This window comes from Colletotrichum jinshuiense, chromosome 6 (genome assembly GCF_051148585.1).
Source record: "Colletotrichum jinshuiense chromosome 6, complete sequence".
Taxonomy (NCBI): domain Eukaryota; kingdom Fungi; phylum Ascomycota; class Sordariomycetes; order Glomerellales; family Glomerellaceae; genus Colletotrichum; species Colletotrichum jinshuiense.
Window position 1 is genome coordinate 456,528 of NC_139313.1, and position 23,840 is coordinate 480,367.

Here is a 23,840-nt window from a genome sequence, read left to right on the forward strand (position 1 = left end):
ACTCAAATATACGTAGAGTCGACACTCGATAAACTGGCCGCTTCTCCGATGAAATCTGGCTAATATACTCTTATTTGGAGGGCTCATGTGCTTGATCATGTAGATTCCGTAAGTCAACATAAGCCTATTCGATGTCTGCCACCTCAGGCTCTCAGCCTCTAAATTTCTTACAAGCAGGGGCTTTCGCATTTGCCTCACCTTTTCTCGTCATCATCAGTGACTGACACAAATTCTACGCGGATTTCAACCACCAACTTAAGTTGCGGACCATTCACAAAACGACATCTTCAACAAGCATTATACAGCAGGATGTTGGAGCTGGAGCTGGAGCTGGAGGGGAGGGTTAGTAGTAGGGGATTTCCCATGCCCCGGACGGAGCGTCTATGGCTTAAGACTGGCGATCGGAATGTTTTAAAGGTTGCTGGAGATATGTTCCCTGCAGGGAGCAAGCACATCAGTCGAGTGTGGGGCAGGGAAAGGAGCCGGAACTTCGAAGGCGCATTATCGCTGTCCAGCTCTTATGTCAGTGAGAGGCATTTATGGACGTTGGCGTCCCCATGTGCACTTAAATTGGCACATCGAATGCCATTGAGTATTATACGATGTCTACAAAAGCCTAATGCTGGCCATGACCACTTGGGCTTCCCATATGCATTAAGGCACAGTTATGCAAAAAGTTCATAAACATTGGACCATAGGGCTTTGATAATGCATTGCATTATACCGTCTTTATATGTTGCGCTCGATTGAATGGATTGGGAATCATAATACTGTTTGTGATTAACAATCAAGTTACAGTGTTCTTGGGTCATGAGAACAACCAGTTCAGCGTAGTGTTTCTGTCAAACCTGTCCACATGGCCAATTCACGCTTCCCCATGGGGTTTGAGACTTAAAAGGTCTTCAGTCGTAGTTTCGAGTCATGCATTGCCTCGGGACGAGATCAAAAGGCGGCTCAACATGCCCAAACTGTCAAATGGCATATTAAACGATCGTACTCAGAAACTTGAATGCTTCATGTTCTAGGCAACTTGCCGTTTGCCTAGTTGGTCTTGAGTAAGTAATGGCCGCGGCCTACACCTTCCCTACCTCGGATTACCCAATGCGGCAACCCGAGGCGACGATTAGGTGGGCGGATGAGCCTGAAATAGGGTGATCTCATCACACAATAGAGACTTTATTGGATCGAGAGACTTGGGGTTTAGGGCCAGGGGCAACAAGTCGGAGCAGTTTGCGGGGTAATTAAAGTTCATGGGGTGGCGGGGTTTCGAGGCTCGGTGGTTCGGACTACACTCCAGATCAAGAGTCATCTGCAGGATGCGTCTCTGACAGTGACGATCTCATTGGATACCTGGATAATCTTGAGTGGGAGGCAGCCGAGAAGCAGTGTGAGCTGGTACTGAAATCAGAATCCCAAAAAGTGGTACGGTATGCGCAGATTGTCGTATTGACTGTCTCAGGAATGCAGTCTGGATCTCAAAACTGCAGTTTAATACAACTGAGAATATCGACACAAAATTTAGATGAGTAGAGCGGCAACGAGTCCTACACTACTTAGTGAGATATGCGGTTATTCTTCAGCCAATGTGGTCACCATAGCCATCACATATCGTTGAGTTCAAAAGTAAGTGTGAACTGCAGTGCTATTAACAGCTGCATGTGGTATATATTGCTTGAAATCTAGTTCAATCGAGTGGTATCTCAACAAAGGGTAGAGCTAATAGCTCCGTCGAAGAAATGAATCAATGACACTGGGTATTATTCCGTGCCCAACATGTGAAAGCCGACCAAACGGTCCGGCGCGGGCATAATTCGTAGCGATGCGAGGAACATTGCTTGCTTGCAAGGCCCCTAGCCCAGCCGTTTTCCAACCGGGCAGGTAGCCTAGTGTTGAAACCAATTAAGACTTCTCTGACTTCACGACATTCTGTGTCTCCTCGTCCTGGCGAGCCCACAGGCCGTTAGCAGCCTCGCTGCTGTTAACAGAGTCGCCACTGCTTCCCTCCCCGCGGTGCTCACGGGTGGTGGCGCGTCCCTGTTGGTCCTTGACATCGTCGTAGTGAATGAGCAGCTCGCCGTTCTTGCCGTATCGGTGGGGCTCGTTCCTGGCCACGTCGACAACGTCAAAGGCACCCTTGATGCCGGAGCTAGCTTTGGCGAAAATGGAGTCCATCTCCTCGAGGGAGCGGTAGGCGGTCTCGGGGAAGAAGAAGTAGGTAACCGGGACGATGAAGGCGTTGATGATGGCGAAGATGGTGTAGGTGTGGTGCTTGATAGAGTCAAAGGCAACAGGGGTAATCATGACAACCTAGTTTAGGTTAGTAAATAAGCTTCCACGTTTTAACGTTTGTATAGACATACCATGAAGTTGAAAATCCAGTTTGCGGAGGTAGAGAGGGCGTTGGCGGGGGCGCGAATACGCAGGGGAACGATCTCGGCGGGGTACAGCCAAGTCATGCCAAGCCAGCCGATGGCGAAGAAGGTGTTGAAGACGAAGAGGAAAACAATACCAGTGATTTGGCATGCATAAGTGTCTTGAGAGTTGACGCCGGCGAGAATGGCCATTGTGACGGCCTGACCAACGGCGCCGAAGAGCATAAGCTTGCGGCGGCCAACCCGCTCAACCAAGAAGACGGCGGGCCATGAAGCAATGAAGTATTCAGTACCGTTCAGAGCGGCCAGCAGATGGGACATGAAGCGGGACATTCCCAGACCAGAGTAAATGACGGCGGCATAGTAGGTGATGAGGTTGATACCGCAGATTTGCTGGAACATCTGGTTGACGTAGGCGATGCAAGTGCGGTGGAAGTTGCGGTTCTTGTCCATGGTAAAGAGGTCGCGGAAGCTGCCCTTGGACATCTCCTCGACTGTCTCCTTCATGACGATGTACTCGTTCTTGCAGTATGCGTCGTCCTCAGGCAGATCGGCAATGGCAGCGATGACCTCCTTTGCCTCTTGGTGACGGTCCTTAAGAATGAGCCAGCGGGGGGACTCGGGCAAGTTCCAGACGAATGCCAGAATGAAAACGCAAAAGAAGATCTGCAAAGCCAGGGGGAAACGCCACGAAACGGAGCCGGGAGCAAAGGACATGCCGAGATCGATCCAGTAGGAAATCATGATGCCACCGCTGATGAGAGCTCCCTCAATCATGACGAGCTTTCCGCGCTTGTGAGCACTGCATGTCTCAGACTGCCAGGTAGGGACTGTTGATGTGTTGCCGCCGTTACCAAGACCAGTGATGATACGTCCAATGATGAGATGCTCAATCGAGAATGCCGAGGCCTGGAGGGTAGCTCCGATGATCATGATAGAAGTACCGAGAATAATCATGCGCTTGCGACCGAGGGGGTTACCGATGAAGATGGTGATGATGGCGCCGAGGAAGCAGCCAAGGTTGTAAGAAGCGACAGCAATGCCCTGGTTGGTGGAACGTTCACTCTTCATGGCCCTTGACAGGCCATCGGCCTCGGGGTCGATGCTAGGGAACTGATGTTGGAAGGCAGGGAGTGTGAGAATACCACCAGTAACACCCTGGTCTGGATAAGGAAGTTGTGTTAGCATGTTATCCCTAAAACCCCAGTTAAGCGGTGATGTGCAGGGGACCTACCATATCCGAAGAGCAGGAAATCGCAGCCGGCGATAATACTGATCGCCCAGTTGAGGCTCTTGCCTCGAAGGCCGAAGTAGTTGAGCTTGCCCATCTCGAGGACTCTTTCACAGCAGACAATATCTGATTCTGTTATGCCAGACAGTGCCGAGGGCTGTAGGTCGTAGATCGGTTGGTGAGGAAGGCGGAATGTCCGAGATGAGAGGTAACAATAAGAAGATCAGATGCAAACGAGACGGCGAGCGTCGACCTTATAGATGAATTGCAAACATGCCACGGCAAGGCAAAGATCGGCAACGTCAGCGGCAGAGATTGAAGTCCCCTCCTCCTCACTCATACTACAAATCCATAGTACAAACATGCTTGCCACGGTAGCATGGCTACTCGTGCCAGCCTCAGACCCTGGCGTTGCTGTTTACACCCAACCCAGAATCCTCAAACGACCAATCCCCAGCCGTCCCCCAAAGAGCCGCCCCAATTTCCCCCAATCCCCGTACGATCCAAGATCCCTCTGGAGGGGTGGTTCTCCAACCCGGAGGGGGTGAGAACTCCCCACCCGGTTCCACGGGGGTGGGCAGAGGGGACAGGGAACAGTGACATGTCGTCAGGCCGGCCAAGACGCCGTCATGGTATGCACGAGGCCTCTCAGCCAATACGGCGCCAGGAAAGGCAAGAGCTTTGCGGGATTACCTCTGTAGACGTTACAATACGGTGGCTTCACCGCTCGGCGACGAGACGTTGTGGGTACGCCATCCTGTCGCACGGCAGAATTCGGAGAGAGGCCGACGCGAAAACGGCAGCTAGAGGAATGAATAAGGCAGCACTTTTGTGAAAGTGGAGTCCAAAGGACTCAAAAGAGGACCCAGAAGAGCCGCAATTATGTCCATTATCGTACATTGTCGGTGGAGTTTTAATGGACCTGTGCTGGGGCCAACGACGTCATATCCTGAAATCTTTGACGGAGACTGATAAGTAGTGCAGACGCAAGGTACCCTGTGGTGCTCTTTGTGCATAGCAAACGAACCAATACCGTTGGCTCAGTTACACTTGGTTGGTGTATTTCTTCGGAGCGGTGCGCGCGCCGCCCACCTATGCGAGTCAGGGGCCCTGTGCGAACCCTGCGGCAACCCCAGGCCGAACGCCTCGAGGGCAGAGAAGCGCCGAAAGAGAAGGGGAGTGTTCTAGTGCAGCCGCTCAGGGCGCTTGCAACTGCGGATCCTGACTCTTTCACCCATCATTCGAATGAATTTGTTTGGCCTTGTCGTAGAATTAAGTTGGACCCAGTCGTGGAGACACGGCGACAGAACCAGGTTTCATGTTGAGAATACTTGAACACGATTCGCCAACGTCGGCAGTTCTTGGTGACGAGGCGTCTCGACACCGGTGGGTCGCATGACGTACTGGCTCGGACGATGTTGGTTTTGGTAAAGATTCTGTTGTTTTGGCTTAATTCCCGACTTGGGTTTCCTATATTCAGAGGAGGCTCGACGTTGAACGAAACAAATTGCCGTGGACCGTCAAAAAGCTTGACCACGTGCTAAGACAAAATCCAAGACTGACAAGACACGACAAGACAATTCGCTCGTATTGGCACTTTGCCAAATCTCTTGTCGATTGCTTGTTTACTGATTGTTCCTTGGTGTGCAAATCTTGACCTTGCCTCGTCTCTCCGGACCCAAAATACACTGCGGCTAATTATGGAGTCAAATGGGGATAAAATGGGATCTTCATTCCGATCTATCCATGTATCTTAGGTATCTGGCAATGACGTCGACGGAGTACAAATTTGTCGCTACTCGGCTTTGCCGCATTGGGTAATCCGAAGAGACGCCAGAGGCGACGAGTCTGCGAGCCAAGCCGGCGGTGGACTGACCGAAACTCGCAACGAGGCCAATGGAAACGGCGAATGGTCCCGGAGGCTGGGGATTGGGGCGGAAAAACTCCCGGACCTTTGGTCTATTTCTCCCGCATTCCCACATTCCCACACAAGCTGGAGAAAGCTGGTGGGCTGGGAGCGTATCAATTTCCAGCAAACCCAAAATGAACTGACACAGGGCCCGCAACAGCGTGTTGGTTCTCTGCGCCAAAACGGCAAAGACGCCGATGATGGATTCGCTCGGCATACATATATTTCTGCATCTTCCGTCAGGCATCAAGAAGCATGATGGCGTATTGGTAGACTTGGCGGTTGATCGCATTGAGCAGCAGACTCCTTTCGCCTCGGTGACTCTGGCGAAGAGATACAGATTGCCGATCTTTTTACCGCCCACTTGGTTAACGGAGACTGCCAACTGTCAAACTCCCTGGCAGAACGTGGTGTCCATGTTGCTCAAGGATGTAATTTTCCTTTGTTTATTGTGTTTATCATCCAGGTTTGGCGAACGACCTCCATCGCAATGCTTTCATCAGGCATAAACCTTTAGCCGAATGAGGCAGGACCCTGACTCTGTACTTCTTGGACGACTTGTCTTAGCCGGTCGTCTCCACACTTCAGGCGAGCAATGCCTGGCGCGAGAATATGAGCGGGGTCTATCTAGGATGTAGGAGAGGGGCGCATGGAGAGTGTGGGAAAGAAGAAAACCATACATCGACAAAACGGGCAAAAACCATCCGTCGATAGGACCTAACACTGGACTCACGCGTCGGGAAAACTCGTGTTGTTGATGGGATTGAGATTTGGACTCGTAACAACTACTCCACCACAGGAAACATGCAAATTTTAAAGATGGCACTATCCCAGACCGATGATCAGGTCGAGCCTTTCATCTCGTCGAGTCTATCCGTATTTTTATTCATTCCAACACTTGCTTGTCGTTGACACAATAACGCGGGAGCGGTCGCCAAGCTGACGACATCGCCGATTCGCCGGCCCGGAAAATTCTGCACTCGGCCCCACACCGAGTGACCAAGTTTCTTGGGCTTCGGGTGGAGCCGGATCCCTGCGAACGGAACACTAAGAGGTACTGCGGTTTGGACGTCGATTGAGGCAGCCGATGTTAGAGTTGACTGGAGATGAGGGGAGAGGGGGGAGAAGGAGGGGTGTAGTCGCGTTGGGTCAGGCTGTGACAAGTTGACGAACCTGTGGTTCTCCCCGAGACAATGGAGCCTCCTCCATCCGTGAACCACTTATGATGCGTACACTGAGGAACCATCATGTGACGCAGTGGCAAGCTGCCTAAACCAACTTCAAAACTTGCGACACCCGCGCGGCCTTTTGTCGGCCCAGACAAGAGCAAACTTGACCAGAAGGAGGTTCAGCGATAAGAGCTCTGCAGGCAACGGACATGGATCGCGGACGCCACACCTGCGGCACCGTTGGATTTTGGTGAAGTTCTTGATTTGCCGTACAATGACGTCTATCTGGTCCCACATTGCCGGTTTGATTCTAGTCTATCTGATTATTTGACAGACTTTGCACCAACATGATAGTAGTGCACTTGCGCCGCCGGAGCGCTTCCGAAAACAACGCGGAACCATCGCTTAGTCATTTGCGAACGAAATATTTTCGAAAAGAATGTCTTGCACTTCATAAGTGTCAGATTTATCAAGGTTTATTGGCGGGCTACTGAGGAAGCAGCAATTAAGAACTCGATGCTCGCCTACGTAATGTGTCCAATTCAGCCATTCGTCGCCAAGATATCAAGAACACGTGCGAATTCATCAATAGGAGAATAGCTAGTTGGATTTTAAGCCATTGGTTAAATGTTCTAGGTTTGAGTATGCATGGACAGCATCTCCTGCACTGTTTTGCACATACGTTGGCAGCAGCATTCAACATGGTCGATGTCGTTCTAGAATTCATGGTATACTACTTACTGACACTAACACATGCTTCGATCGACGTGATCAGCATCTGTCCCCCTTTTTAGACGTTCGAACCGAAAATCAAGACCTTTTCAACGAACCGATTAGCATAAGACTTTTCCCCGCTGACCGACTTGCTGCCGGAGGCAAGTACGGGCCCTGGTCCCGTTGTATAGGCTCTTGCGGGTCCTCTACGCCGGCGTTGCCGACGTGATAGGTATCGATGTCTTGGTGAAGGTGGAGTCATTCTTGATGACAACGTGGTGGAGATAGCCGAACAACTTTACCTCAGGCTACGTTGAAACTTCTTACAAGCCTTGGCGGCGATTCGACCAGAAAATAGACAGACACAATTTTCTGTAGTCGATATTTGATTCAAATAATCACCAGGTTACAGAAAACCCATGCCCTTAAAGCAGCGGTTGTACTCTTCGGTATAAAATATTTTTTGCAATACTCTTCGCTTGTTTATTTGAAGCTCACGGCCACGTTGCAAGTTTATTTTTATTCTTTTACCATCTAGCACAAAAATAAAGAATGCTAGTGTTTAATCCATTGGCTTGAGTTATCGCAGACAGAAGAATCAAGGATAAGTTTGAATGTACTTAGACTCCAGGTTGGTAGGGACACATCATGAAGTAGACCAGCCACTACGGTATTTCCCTATAAAGCACAGTAAGGCGAGTCAGAGGTCTATGCATGGGATTAAATTGCTTAAGTATGGCTCTGTTTCTTTTTATCTTTGTTTATCTGCGGGCACCTGAATACAGGTGAGACACTATAGTGGCAGTGTGAACCATTGTTAGTAATTATAGGACAGTGTTGAGTTATGTGCAGCACCCTCCCGAATAATATGCGAAGGCTTTGACTCTCACTAATACCGACACCATTGGTTGCATGTCAATAACAGCATTGCAGCTTCTGGTTTGACTCATATCAAAGACTTCTTGGTGTGTGCATAGCCCGACTGTAACCACGGGGTTTGAACTGTCATCAGGTTTTCGCTGAACACCGGCAATACAATATGATTCATTGTATGAAAGCGGTTTCTTGACCTCCTTCATGGAGTTTTCAGGCGCCCCAACACCAGAATACATAGTTATCATGTAAAAACAGTATGCATTTCAACGAGAAATCAAAACTTGCGCTTACATCATTGAATGAAAAAAGCCGAATATACAACTAAATCAGATGTATTTCGAAATCTTTGAGTCTTGGGTGTCCGGGAATCCGATTATCATATAAAAAGAAATATGCATGCGACACTGTAGTGAGATTTGAGTAAAAAGACGCCATAGTACAAGGGAACTAGATGCTAGAAATGTTTATGTCGTAGAGGAAATTCTGACGGACGAGCTAAGACCAATGAAATGGTGAGCTATATACAGGGTAATAGGTCAACAGTAGGAACAGTGATGCTTCAAACCACTGCTGGTCACCTGCTAAAAGCGAGGGTCCTAATTTCATACCCCATCTGTTTAATCGTAAAGGATGCAGGATATTAAAGGGGAAAGAATTGTACCGATGAACTACAGGGGCGCAACTTTGCATAAAATACACTCAGAAATTTTGACGAATACGTTCTCGAAAATAAAGTTCCCAAGCTGATTGATGGTACCTTTAACGAGACACTGTTATTTGAAACAAATATACCATCATAATAATCGTTAATGGCTGCCAATAGATGATACAATATCAATTTTCAACGGCGGGCAGAAATTCTATTGTAGGAGTGAAGTGGAGGTATTCGGAATGAACGCAGAAGCAGTGCATATGCTATTCAACTTAATTGATCTCGCTTACCTTTATCTCCCGTGATAGCCTTTTACTGAGATTCCATTATCAAAAGGTACTATAAACGCATAGCAGAGAGAAAATCTGATGGGTTAGGCAAGCCCTTGGCCATTATGTGGTGTTCTCAATTATGTGACTATTCTCACTGTTTCTATAGCATTGTTAGGGATGTTTTTCAATTATAGACATTCAAATCTCATGAGATTTTCTAGACAAGGCATAAGTTCAATGAAAGTCCAACTTTTCAAATCATCAATTCCTATTTTCTGTTTCATTAGATGAAATGAGAAGTCAATCACATATCCTATGCATAGCAACATTTCACATATTTGTTTCTTTGTTACGATGTCTGTGTTGGATTATGTGACCAGAATACGGGCAGGCGGCCAGCAGCAGCGGAGCCCGGAGATTACGTCTCCGGGCTGACAACAGCTATATCTACGATTCCACTGCTGCTGCTGCTGCCAACCTCCTACTTTCTCTTCTACATAACGCTTCACAGCCTCCGAATATACCATATTGTTCGGCGAGCTCCGGCGAGCTCCAGCCCATACGGGCAGTCCTGTTGTATACAACAGATATCTTGTGATTCCAACAGTCTGTGACTTTTAACCTTATGTATTTTTTAGGTAGCCCAGTATCTTAAAGTACCGTAGCCCAGGCGAATAGCGGTGGCTTTATTTGGGTATATACTACAGTCACTCTTCTCTGATCGATGATCTTTCTTTTTCAACAGTTGAACATCAAAAAGAATAAAGAACCTGTTTAGAATAGCAGTGAACTACTGGAGGGTTACAGAATCGTTTTAAGTAGGGCCCTTATTCCGCTATATGGCATTCAAATCAATACTGATATTCCATGCTAGGTACAATATGAGCTGAGGTGAAGTCCCGTACTCCGAGCTTTGACCTTTTTCTAACACTAAAAGGAATCATAGAGAAAGGTCGATGACCATTCCAATCGTTCTCAATGCCTGGCTACTTGCCTAAATTCCCGCAGGAAATAACAAACTCGCACTTAGTACCGAAGCTCCTACACTTGGATAGAAACTGCCAGAGTTTCTTGCTAAGTTCTGTATCCAAAACAAAGGACAAAATACTTGCTCATGTTGGGGAATCTTCGAATGGGGTGGGGCAACAGGTGCCCGCCCTGATCATGAGCGGTTCTCGTTCATTTTCTTATATCATCTAGTCAGGAGGCCGTGCGGGCGGAGATATAATCCAGATCAAGGATTAGACTCAAGGGGACCAAGAATAGGGAATTCAGCGACAGATCACAGACCTAGATATCACTAATTCTATATACTTGATCAGATACAAGTGAATACAGAAGCGATTCCCGACATCTTTCCCGGTCTTCACCACCTCCAGCGGCATGAAAAGCACAATAAGAGCTGCATCCTCATACTATTGGGGGCCCTGAACCGCCAGTAATTAGAATCACTCAGTTAGATACAGTTTATCACACGTTAATCCACCAAGCATCATAGAAGCGGTAGTCTCAAGCGGCCTCGGCAGGTCAGGCCATCTTATTTAATAGTCGCGAGAAAGAGTGAACATAAACGATGAGGATTTTCTTGATTTACCAGGGCTAACTTGCACCTGTAGACGCCCCTGATCGAAAACTCATGTTATGGTCCAGAGGGTGTTGTGGTGTTTTACCTGTGTACCGCGACTTCTTCAGAGTCACAAACTAACCCTTAACCTCTTTCAATGTGATGTAGCCTTCTCATGTAGATGCAAAGTAGAATCCCATTGTATCCTCATGTATTCGATCTAGTAATACCTAAGATTTGTAACATACAAGCCGCAATCTGGCTGGTGACTAGCGTAACTTGAAGCAAGACCTAGTGCTTTGAGCTCAGGCTAGATTCACGGAGCAGTACTTGATGATGTGATAGAACAAGAGCAAAGATATCTTCAGATCACCTGAGATTGTGGGATAGGAACATCCTAGCTTTGAAGGAGAAATAATGCTCTAAGGGCGTTGCCCTCTTACATCAAGACACAGGTTAGATTCATACAGTAAGCAGCTCGGGGGTGGGTGTGGCGGAGACTCTGGATGAAAAGTAGTTGTGTGGGGTCAGCAGCGGAGTAACCCGCACCCTGCCTGTGCCTGATGCAGAACGCGGGCGTTTTAGCCCGATAGGTAACCTATCACGAATGTCATCCAAATGAGCGCGTTTTACATGCCCGATCGAGACAGTCGGGAGTCCGCGTCACTCCGGGTGGGGTTCATATACCGAAAACCGGATCAGATCGGCATCCTTCGTTCAAACCTCGACAAAGGCCGGCAACCCTAGGCCCTAGACGCTCCGAGGCTTTCGGTCGCATCGCCTACCCCCTAACTTGAACTAATGGACTATCAAGTAGACTGGCGAGAGGCCATCGCATGGCTTACTTACAACATAAAGGTTAATTGACATTTCAAGATGATTCACATTACGCCCAATGCTTGTAGGAACGGTCGCCAAAGAGTTCAGGCCATCGTGATTGAATCAAGTAGACAAACGGGGTCAACAATCAGCAAGCCACGCTTCAGTTAGTCGAGCAAACCCAAGGTCTAAACTCAGTTTCATTTACACCCTCAATGATGTTCGAATTGGAAAATAGGCAGATTGACACCTAACCATGGGTCTCGTTGCGATCAAGTATTGTAGTACGTACCGTGCAACGGGAGGCTGACTTGGTAATCCACCTGGTTCGCCGTCAACTTTGGCTTTTTATCAGCCATTTGCTATGATCGACTCCTGTGCGGAGAAGATACTTGGATCCTATCGGCAGGTCGCCTGAGCTAACTGTTGTACCGGCCGGACAATTCACGGATTGCAGGTGAATGTGTGCTGTCGGTAGCAAAATTCTGTCCAGGATCAAGACTTGGAATTCTGATCGAAATGGTCTGGGCGCCTTTCATTCGTCTCAGTTTGATTCATCTGAAGTCTCTGGATTGACACTTCGCCACTTGTCACAAGACGACAGCCGTTACAGAAGCCACTGTCTGTGCCAACCCTGCTGTAAGTTTCGTAGGCATGTTGGAGTCGTTCGAAGAGTGTCAAGTTCGGCGCTGCAAGCATATATAAGGGCCGCGTCCTCGAGAATCTGTTCCAAGACAGCTTCTGGGTTGCCCCTGGTATTAGCGAACATGTTTGTCCCCCCACAAGACGGTGGTACTAGTCCAGTTTCAAGGAGGAAAGCTCTACTAAGATACCAGGCCCATCTGAAGATTTCACGTGGAGTCCGTATCACGGCGAGGGGTTCGGTGTCAACATGCAGAATATACCTCAACGACACTACCCCGATTTCATAAAACAAGAGTCCCACTCGGAAAAGTATGTGCCGGATCATGACGCATGGGCCTAATTGTTTTCAACCTAGGTTGAACGTTTGGAACGGTCTGGAACCAAATCACTAGACGGACTTATTATTAACAAGCTGGCACACCGGTGAAGAAATCAAATCGAAAAACGATCAAAATCCCAATCTTCAAAACGTTGTGTATCAAAATGTCAACTACAAAGAAGTCAAGAAGTCCCCAAACTAGTCCAGTTCCCAAGACGTCAAGAGGCGTCATGAACTGCAAGCCGTGTCAAACCAGAAAGGTTAGTGTTTTGATGCACACTGTTGAGACGATGCTGATCGACGTTCTGCAGATCAAGTGTGATAGGGCATTACCAGGATGCGGGGTGTGCCAACTCTATCAAAGATCTTGCTTTTACGGTACAGATACCTTATTTTACACCCCAAACTATGGACGGGCAATGCAAGACTAACCAGAAAACTCAGAGGGGGTTCCCAAGAAGCGTGGTCCCAAGAAAGAATCATTGAGTGCTTTGATCAAGCGAATTGATGGTCTCGAGGAACTTCTGAAGTCAGACAAAACGCCAACGCCACCTGGCTTTGATGCTGTTCCAACCGATTTTAACGAACAGAATGTCTATGGCAACAGTGGCCACGAGCCTTGCCATTCGGCCTCATCGGATGTATCACCATACAGCTCGCTCCATGAAGGTTGTTATGGAGGAAATTCGTATGTGTTCTTCGGATTACCATTTGCTCAATTTTGGTTTAACAATGACTAGAGAGATCCCTGCTACTATCGATGCAGAAGGCTTAGTCGAAATTTATTTCACTCACTTCCACCGCAACCCATACGATATTCTGGACGAAGAAGTCACCCGAAACAAGTTGAGAACTAATCAACTACCAAAATCAGTACTATATGCCATATGTGCTGTAACCACGAGGTATACGGTCAGAGCCATCACAAGCGCCTAAATCTTACTAATTCTATGAGATGCTAGGTTTTCGGAACAGCCGGGAAGGGCACCAAATAGCCACGTATCGTCAGAAACCTATGCTTCATGGTCCCAAAGGGAAATTGACGCAGGGGATATTTCAGTAGAGACATGCCAAGCTCTTCTTTTATTAGTAGCAGCGTTTGCTGCAATGGGAAATGGAAAGAAAGCATACAGCATTCTTTGTAAGTTTTGATATTAGATTACTGGAACATTCAGTAAGGCTAACTATGGGCCAAAAGCTCGAACAGTTGGCACAGCCATGGCGCTCGAGCTGTATCAATACTTGAAGCCACAAGAAAGCAAGAACCGACCGGAAGATGGCATGAAAAAGCGGCTCTTTTGGACATGCTACATAATGAACATCTTCGTATCAACATGGCTTGAGCGTCCGTCATTAATCGATGACGCCTTAATCAAAGCCAATATTCAATCCTCTGGGCAATTGTCTCAGTCTGGATGGCAGTTAAACAACGATCATGCGGCCAATTCGAAGGTTGACGCGGAACAGCTCGGCAACTGTACAAGAGATCCAGACTATTGGATTCAAAAGCTTGTCTGGGTCGCTCTGATTCTGTCGGAGGCCAACAGATATCTTCTCATTACCGATCCCACAACGCAAGTGGCCTATGGCCATCGGCACAAGATCCGGCATGATCTAGACTTGTGGGCGGCCGACATTAGCCGGAATCCTGATTATCCGAATCAATTGAAGGATGGACCTGAGGCAAACATTCTGCTGGAGTGTCGAATTATCTATCACTTGATACATTGCCTTATCTTTCGCCCACTTCTGCCGCTGCAACTCAGTGAGCCTTCTGGGGCGTTGATGATACAACATTGGGTAGCCGAAGCAACAGACATCGGTTTCCGCCATGCAGCGGCAATTATTGAGTTAGTTGATCAGAGAATGAAGACCAAGCCCTCAAATCTACCCCCATTCATCGGTTATTGCATCTTCACGGCGGGAACTATCCAAGCTCATGGGGTGCACTACGCCAACGACCGCGATAATCAAGGAATGGGAATCAGTCTGCCTTCTTTTGCTAGTTCTCCAATGGACGCGAGCGCTTTTGCCTCTTCCCCGGAGCTCCTCAAGCAGTGCCTAGAGCAGCTATCTGCTCTTGGAAACGATTTTAACTCGGCCCAAAGATACAGACAACAACTTCAAGAGCTCACTAAGGAACACGCACACCTACTGAGAAAGGGGGTAGCGGGCTATGTCCCCTCTCAATCCAACAACTTTCTCCGCAGATATTCCGTTGAACTGCAACATAAAATTCAAGGATGCTGCGCTGCGGAGGTGTCTGCTGGATTCTCCACGCAACCACAGCCACCAGGAACCCCTAACAGAAACCTTTGGAAGTTAGGTTTCTCGGAAACAGCATGGGATGCGAACCAAACCCAGGACAGTACCAGACTTCCTTTTGCACCACCCCCCAGCAATACAGGACAACACAGCTCGCAGAACCTAGGTCATTGTAGATCATTCTCCGACAGCACCGCACTGAGTCAATCGTACGCGTTTGGAACGACCAATCCAGTGCCTCAAAGACAGTTGTCGGTGTGGTCGGGGCTTCAAAATGCGACGCCAAGACAAGCCATCACACACGACACGCCGATGCTAGACCCCTCGGCTCAGCTCACATCCCCTATAAACCAACAAGAGCTACCAGTTCAGGCGAACCAGAAAGGTTGGGGAGGCATGGACGGATTTGCAGGGAGCGAACCACTTGGATATGAGGTGCTTCCATGCTCTGGCACTGCGGCAGGTCCCGCGTACCAACAGGAAGAAGGGCTACAAGGCTCGTATGTTCAATTTCATAACTTCTCTGTACTATAGTTACATCATTAAAATCCACAATTTTCGAAATCTAGTCAATAGAATTTGATTTTGCCAAAATTCCCCCTTGAACTTCCAAATGACTCAGCTGCAACGGCGTAGTCCGTCGAACCTTGCAGCTCTCAACCGATCAAGGACGATTTTCGTTGCCATGCAGTAGCGGAAAATCTATTGATTACTTACCCCAGTGGGTCTTTGCCGTGGGATTTAATATCTCTTTTCAGACGAATACGAGGTTCACTTGGGAATATTTATTTCCCCGGACGGATTATATGCAGCAGGGAATTGCCATCGGCATTCACAAGATCCCATATTGCGTCCGTCTACTATGTGCACCCCATTGTTCTCCTGTGAGTTGTTGTCAAAGTCAGGATGTGATACATTTTGCTGCACTATGGCAATACTGCGGTACAACCCGCCTGTGGTAGCCATGGACCAAAATCACCTCCCCAACTTCCACAAGGAGACTACGAGAGTGTGACAATATCAAGAGAATAAAAAAGCATGGACCAGTCATTGGGCGATGTTTTTCCTTTTTGTGGTGGGGGAGGACAACACTAACCACTGAAGGGATCACGGGTCCCATGCGCCTTGCGTCGGATATATACTGTATGTATCTAGGTGATTGGAATATTCGAGGCGGCGTATTTGAGCCTAAAATAGATTAAAAAAATAATTTACTCATAAGGAAGTTTGACAGAGTCTCTAGTCCTTCGACAAGGTAGTACAGGAGTGTCTTGCGGCGGCGACCATCGCGGACGACTCCGCTGGCTCTGACTTCTATGGGTTTAGCCACCGACATGCTTGCTTCAAAATTCAGACTTCATGAAACAGACGGCTCGTAGCCCCAATTCTAGATCTTCGCCAAGAAACCACCGCAAAAGACAGAAGTAGATCACACCCCTGTGGACCGAGGCGATGAAAATCCACATTACGAACCTGGTAATTGAATCCGGGTGGCAAAACACAAATGCCTCCCATGATGCCGTGTATGACGGTGACACAGCTACAAAGCTGAGACATACGGACTTCATATTCCCGTACTCCATCGTTATTCTCAAAGTCTTCCATGGTCTCGGACGGATTTTCGGGTTCAATTTCTGCGGGGATTGTATCTTTTGCGTTTCGCGCTTGACTTGAAGGGTGACATCCACCACTCTCGTTTTCGCTATCTAGATTGGGAAACGGGTCGTAGGTGAAAGACAGGGGCCCCTTTACGTCTGATTTAGATTGAGAGAAAACGTTGTAGATGTCAGTGTGTCAGGCTAGTAGCCGACGATCTTGCCTAGAACATTATTCTGGAACCCTTTCTCTGGACTGGTTCAAGATCTAACAATTCAGGACGGTAAAGTGGTCGGGAAACAAGACGATATTAGTAATAAAAGAAGACGGAGAGATGTTCGTTGTCATGTCGATCAGCTGCGGCTAAATCGCTTCCCGCTCCATGGTCGCGCAGCTCCGGGTGCACTGCACAAGTCCAGATTTTGGCTTTAGAGTTTTGGAAACAACGATTGACATCTATGCTAATAACTGATAACCCCCGATTCCCAAACGGAAAGGTTTAAAGTGAAAGAAAGAAACCTTTTATCCAACGCCAGTTAAAGCATTGGTAAGTTCATCTGAAGGCCACAGGCCTAGCGAATGAGCACACAGCCTTACCACAGATGATGCACAGCGAGCGGGGGCTTGCCTATAACGTCCGCGTTCTATAACCTGGGATGAAGAGACTTTCCAATCAAGATTTCTCTCCGTGTGGTGGCTTTATTCTTAACCATGTCTTTATCTTCAACGGCCTACAAGTTGCGTTGAACATGATAGAAGGTCGTACTGTGTACACTCTCACCCCGATGCGACTAATGTTGCGACTGAAGGACACTTCCAATCGATAATTATTGTGCTACTGGTTACAAACCAACGTGCCTTGATTAATGTTTTTTCGAGACACTAAGATATTGCTGTGTCACTGTGCTCGGAAAGTACCTATACTCTTCAACTAAACAATTTCATTCGATAATGACACTGTTATAACCTCGTCAGCCATCTTTTGAACAATAAGAATATTGAAACGTCGTTGTTCGATAATGGTCAAGAGAGATATTCCTGGAATCCGACACACCTCGGCCTCAGTTCCCCTTATAACAGAAGACATAATTATTGTCGTTAAAGGTCAAAACAACAATATTGGTTATTTATGATAACAAGCTTACTCAAGAAGAACAGGCTAGGCACAGGAATAAATGAGTTCGTTTACCAGACTCAAGCTCTGACAAATGCTAAACCCCTCTAGCAAGACTCACCAAGGCAGAAACAAAATCACTTGCCATCTGCCATCACAACCCCGAATTATCTCAATATTGTATTGTCGACTATCCGGTAACTGAGGGTTAGTGAGACGACATGGCCGAGACCTGCGCCGAACCTTAGGACCTATCTCCTGGATTCTAACAAGTCTTCTAGAAGTAAACCTGCTAAGGGCATGTGAAAATATAGCCTGGTCGCCTGCAAGGTAACAGAAGGCGCGATTTCCTTCGTCCTGGGAATCGATTGAAACGGCTTTCACAGGAATTGCGCTGGGCAAACAGTCATGCTTGTCAACCACTACTTGCTCCCAGGAATCAATTTCTGTACACTTGCAGATCATTATCAGCCTTTTTTTCTTGGATAGGCCATGCGAGTTAGGATCTAAGTAATTGGTCAATGGTTATTCGCGAAGAAATCATTCTGAAGGTCTTTTAAAGAACACGCATAGCGCCCAATATTCCTTTAGATTTCTCTTTGACAAGTTGTATTTGTATGGTGGATGCAAGTTCATTTATTATATATGAACTGGTTAATTCATTCTTAGCACAAAGGTTGGTAGAACCTGCTTTCGATGAGACATAATATTCCCTAACTTCGATACGCCAATACCCAGCTTTCTCCGTGTTCTGCCGACAATGACCGCGATTTGGGCTTAGTTGGTCGTGTTAGTAGGAGAATAATGTCAAGGAATACGTCAAATTTGCGAGAAAGAATGATAAGGGCAAACGGGCCGCAACGGAATTCAAAAAGAAGGGATCTCTTGTACCCAAGTGGGAAGTAAGCTAGGCTATCAACGCATTGATTTCAACTTTTGCATGCTAGAGATCATGTCAACCCAGTTTGATTGTGCAATATCGATGTGATCAATCCGATGCACGTTAGCAGTGTATGATTCACCAAGTCCGTGTTTCTTCGGCCCTGATCTGTCCTTTCTCTCCTTTAACCTGGCTTGTATAATGTGTGGTTCGTACAGTCATATACGGTGGCGGAATAAACATCAAGGCAGTTTCAACAACAAGATTCAAATGGTACAACCAACATGGAGGTTCCAGTCGTAGGAGAATTCGGGCAACACTGAAGAATCCACTTACTTTATCATAACTTCCTTTCCAGAGTAATTGATGAAGGAGGGGGCCCACCGTATTTGAGGAGCTAGTGGCTTCGCACCTTCGGTTGCAAAATAGTTCGTTTCATCATTGTAAAGTAAAAACAGTTGTCGCTAGACGTTCTAGACTTTTGGAAAGGCCATAAATGGGGTGGGCAATGTGGACAGACCCACAAATTCACCTTGACAAATAAGCACGTGTATAACTTCGCTTTGGCGATATCTTCGACCGTCGATCCATCCCCCTTTCCGAGGTATTGGACAGTCTACAAGGCTCGTGAAGTATACTCGGGGGTGTGGTTTCCAGATATGCTACTGCAACAGGGCAAAAGGCCTTCGTAGCTGGAGCGTATAGGCTTCTACAAATTTGCTTCCCTACCCTGGTGTTTAGCGCGACCTCTCTGAACCTCGAGTCAGTAGCGTATAACAACAAGACACTGCTCCCACGCCTTCACAATTCCTGCGATGGTTTTATCTACGTGTACAACGTGCCCATTGTTTTCAAATGCACTAGCCCATTTTGTAAGGCACTTGTACTTCAATTTGGGTATTGTCTGATGTGACGGGGTGCCCCCCGAGATTGGGAGGTTTGTGGATTCCCCAAGGACCATAGTCCCCTGCCCCCTAAGAGTAGATCGGGGCCAGCAGCATCTCGACGTCCAATGGATAGTGTTCCGATTTCTTATACTAGAAATCCCACCCTCATCTGGCGATCTCTGGCAAAGGTATGGGTTTCTAGCTGGCATTTAACTCGACGATCGACAAGTCGGAGACTTTTGGCCATTGCAGTCACCGAACTGATGGCAGTTCTGATTGATGGATCCGAAGAGGAGTCAGTCGAGGAAATCGCGGCATGCGTTTCTTGAAGCAAACCCACCAGCTTCACCTCTTTTTGCCAATCAAATCCTCGCACGCAGGGGGAGCGTGGGTTTTCGTATGTTCTAGGTGCCCAGGACTCCATTCAGAGTGGGTTTTCTGGGATAGGTAGAATGTGAGAATGATGGGGCTAGTTGGCACCATAAATTCTCATGCAACTCAACCTTCTCAGTACCCTTGTATACAGGGGCTTGATAGGCCGCACCAATTTCCGCAGAAACGCTTTGTTCCCCATGACCTATTTGACCCCTGCGTACACGGACAATGAAGATTACGAGTTGGTTGCTTGACAGACAACTCACCGGCACAGAGGTATGAATTGGCTTTTCCATGCGGTATTCAATGTCCAAATGAAGTAACGTATCCGTCAGTCCCACAATATAGCCTTGCAAATACGGCACTTTGTATCCGTTCAAACTGCATTCTTTGACTTGAAAGCAACTGTGGACGGAAAACGTGTCGGGCCCTTGTTTTACTAAAATACAAACCTACCTTATCAAGTCTAGCTTCTTTCTGTGGCCTTGGGAAAGGCTTAAAGAAACCTATCACGCCTTTATACACCCTGGCAGTATTTACTGATTACGGCTAACCTATGGAGATCAAGATACTTCAGGCCTGGTTAATTGCCTCAGGCAAATACCCACCACTCTCAGTCCTTCAACCCACTGTTCCAGCACCCATGTATGCTCAATTAGATCAAGTCACATAACAGGACTTGTTCTCACCTTTTCGCTGGGCCACACCAGAGCACCCACATCACCAAGGCGCCTATAGGGATGTGACCAGCTCAATTGGCAGAGTTTATGGGTGCGCCTCTGACCTCTCAAAAAGCGGCAATTGTTGCTGTTTTCCTCATGAGAAAATGGCTACGTCTCTCGTGCCGCCTGATGCGGCTATGCCGACGATGCCGCCAGGCGATGCGCCTCCAGTCCAGTCAGATTTCGTCTTTAACGCCAGCCAAGCCTACGCGACCGTCGCATTTGGTGCCATTATGACGACCATCACTACTTCCGCTGTCATCGCTCGCCTCTATACAAGATACTTCATAACGAAACTTGTTCGAATAGATGATGCTTGGGCTCTTGGCGCTTTGGTATGCACCAGCAACCCCTTTCTGAAGCAAGCCCGCTCACACGACGCAGCTGAGTACGATATGCGTCAATATCATGCAAAGTATTTTTGCATTAAGTCAAACCCCCCACTTCTGGCCCCCCCCCTCTTTTGGCCCACCAGCAAAACCCGAGATATCCAACATCACCATTATATTCAATTGACTATTGCTACTGCCCACCACCCACTACAATACAGTCTTGTGCCTCACTAGGGCAATCAGAGCCGCTGAATTCAGCTGGAATATTCCCTTTATCACCAGCCTCAATTTAAGCCTGTTTGATATCTTTAATATTAGCGAACTTAGTATTAGGGTCGACTTAAACTGCCTTTCTCTTCCTTATTATAGAGTTATTAACTTAGGCTTGTAAAAGACTATTCTAGTGTTAGGCAACAGCCAATTAGTAGGCCTACTTATAGAATCCTTTTTTAACCTTTCTAAATAGTAGGCGTTATATACTAATACAGTTTGTACTAAACGTACTAAATAGCTTCAACTGGCTGCTTAGATCCTTAGTTTTTCTTGGTGTAGACTATACAACTATTAATATTATAGATATCTAATCTTCAGCTATACGTCTAGACTACCTTCTACTTATCTAGTTAGGTGGTGTTAATAGTGTTGATGATGTTGGTAGTGTTGGAAGTAGTAGGGAGCTTATAAGAGGTTTAGCTATAGATATAGGCTATAGTCTAGTCTACTTCCAGCTACTCTTAATATTCTAGACTATTAGCCCTGCTAGATAAGCCTTTTAGTAGCAGGTAAGGAAGTTCTATTTACTAACTATAGTAGAATCGTTCTACTAGTTAAGGTATCTAAGTTCCTTCCTATAAGCCGTCTTTATAGGGCTGAATACTAACTAGTTAAGTAGCTAGAGGACGTATAAGGTGTATAGTAGTAAGAATAAAAGATAAATATTATTAATATAGTATAGCTATATAAAGTCTGTAGTTGTATAGCTGCCATGCCTATCTAGAATTAATAGTCTAGCTTTATTTTAACTACTAGTAGTAGTCTATAGGATAAAGACCTTCTACAGCTACTTAACAGCTGTTAAATCTGTTATCCAGCTATTCTCTATTACAGTAAACTACCAGCTAGTATACAAGCTGAGATCCAATAGGAACCACTACTGTTAGACTATTCTACCCTTATAGATAACTAGAGGAAAGATTAGTATACTAACAGCTAAGATACACTTAATAATAGATACCCAGGCTTATAATCCAGGCTGCTTTTTTTATATAGACTTTATTTTAGCTATACCCAGCACTAGCCTATTAGATCCTTTACCCTTAAGAATACCTATCTTATCTATATTATATCTATTAGCTGGTTTAATATCCTTAATCTTAGGGATAGCAAGGTAGTTAAACTAATACCTAATTATATTAGTAGATACACTATTAATACACCTAGAGTTAATAGGTCTGCTTCTCTAGACCTTAATTAATAGATTCCTTCTAATAAAGGCATCTATCTATCCCTTTCCTAATAGCTGGGCATTACCTATTGCTATTAGAATCCGTTTAGTAAATTCCTTTACTTGTTGATAGGTTAGTACAACACTAAGAGCATGCTGTATTTATACCCATTCAGCCAGCTTAGACTCCTAATTAGTTGAGAGTCTCTAGAGGTCAGCAAATGCTACTGCCCTTGATTAGGTGCCTTAAAGTCGATGCTGAAGTGTTAATTGTGGAATTCCCTATTCACAGGAGGCCTTGTAGATAGATTAACCGTTAGCAATAGCGTTAAGGGCCTGATTAACCTTATCTTCAGTATACTAGCCTATAAGGGCATCAATTGAATATATAGAAAAAAGGAAGCCAGTTGGTTAAAAATTGGTAAAGTTGTAAAAGTTGGAAGTTGGAGGATAAGTTTGGTGTTGAGCAGACATGAGGGATTTATTGGGGGGCCAAAAGAGGGGGGGGGCCAGAAGTGGGGGGTTTGACTTACAATATCTGCCAAACATGACTGCAATGGTTATAGGAGGGAATGAAGGTTCCAAGGTATCGATTTAGTTATCCCCGTTTATTTGTTCATCCATTTAACCAAGCTAGCAGGTTCCTTACGCTACTGCAATTGTGTACAACATTGCTATGGCTTTCTTGAAGTTAACATTTCTGTTCCAATTCTATCACATATTCAGACACGTACGTGTCATGCGAATTGTGTATTTGATAGCGATAGTCATTGTCGGGCTCTGGAGCTTAGCGCAAGTCATCCTAGCGATGCTCACATGTCTGCCCATAGAAGCCAACTGGAACCATGATGTTCCGGGTGCTGTTTGCCTGTCAAGCGTTATATCAACATACTTTAATGCGACAGGAACAATCGTGACGGATATAATAGTGTTATTCTTGCCTCTCCCTACCCTTTGGAGCCTGAAACTACGTGGCAACCAGCTATGGGCCGCTTTCGGTGTTTTTGGAATAGGTGCACTGTGAGTACTTCTCCCGTTAGTAATATCTACATTGTGCGCAATCTAATAGCTAATACTTGAAAGCGTTCCTATCCTTTCAGCCGGTCGCATATGGAGTTTGAGCCAAGCACCACCAAAAGGCTACTTGAGAACGGCGTGCTGGACAATCGCAGAGTTAGGAGTTGGAATTACCACTGCTTCTTTAGCAACAATTCGTCAGCTTCTGGATCGCAGAGGCACAAACTCGCTCTTTCAAGAAAATGGGCAGTTATCTAGGGGAGAGGTTTCCATGACAAGAGTCGCATCACAGGCCCCCACACAGCAGTACTCTCACCAGACAACTGGAAGCGAGGTAGACCTGATAAGTGGCAACTGTATAGGGACGAGTGGTGACTTGGTGAATAAAGGGACACCAGACTCTTCTCGTTCATCTACTAGAGTTTTCAAGCTTTTCGCTAAGGAGACCGGCACTGGTTTAACAGGAGGCACCGAAGGTGTCCAGTCAGCTCTCACTCCAAATAGGGGCTCAACAAGGACCAGGATTACAACCTACACCAACCAGAAAGCGGCCATGTCAGAAGGAGCCGCTAATTTCCTTGGGGAATTTGGAATTCTCGTTGAGAGGACATGGGAGGTTCAAGAAATACGTATGGAATAGGAACGGTAGACGCAGGGGGAGGTCAA

At 46.7% G+C, this 23,840-nt stretch overlaps 1 protein-coding gene across 1 annotated transcript; it reads right to left on the reverse strand.

The window, feature by feature from the left end:
• Positions 1–1,899: 1,899 nt before the first annotated feature.
• Positions 1,900–3,700, reverse strand: EsH8_VI_000112 (general substrate transporter; the record flags this gene model as incomplete). The annotated part of the gene is made up of 3 exons (XM_083271365.1): positions 1,900–2,307; positions 2,361–3,535; positions 3,607–3,700. 3 exons carry the CDS (start codon positions 3,698–3,700, stop codon positions 1,900–1,902), a joined length of 1,677 nt encoding a protein of 558 aa, XP_083126539.1.
• Positions 3,701–23,840: the final 20,140 nt, after the last annotated feature.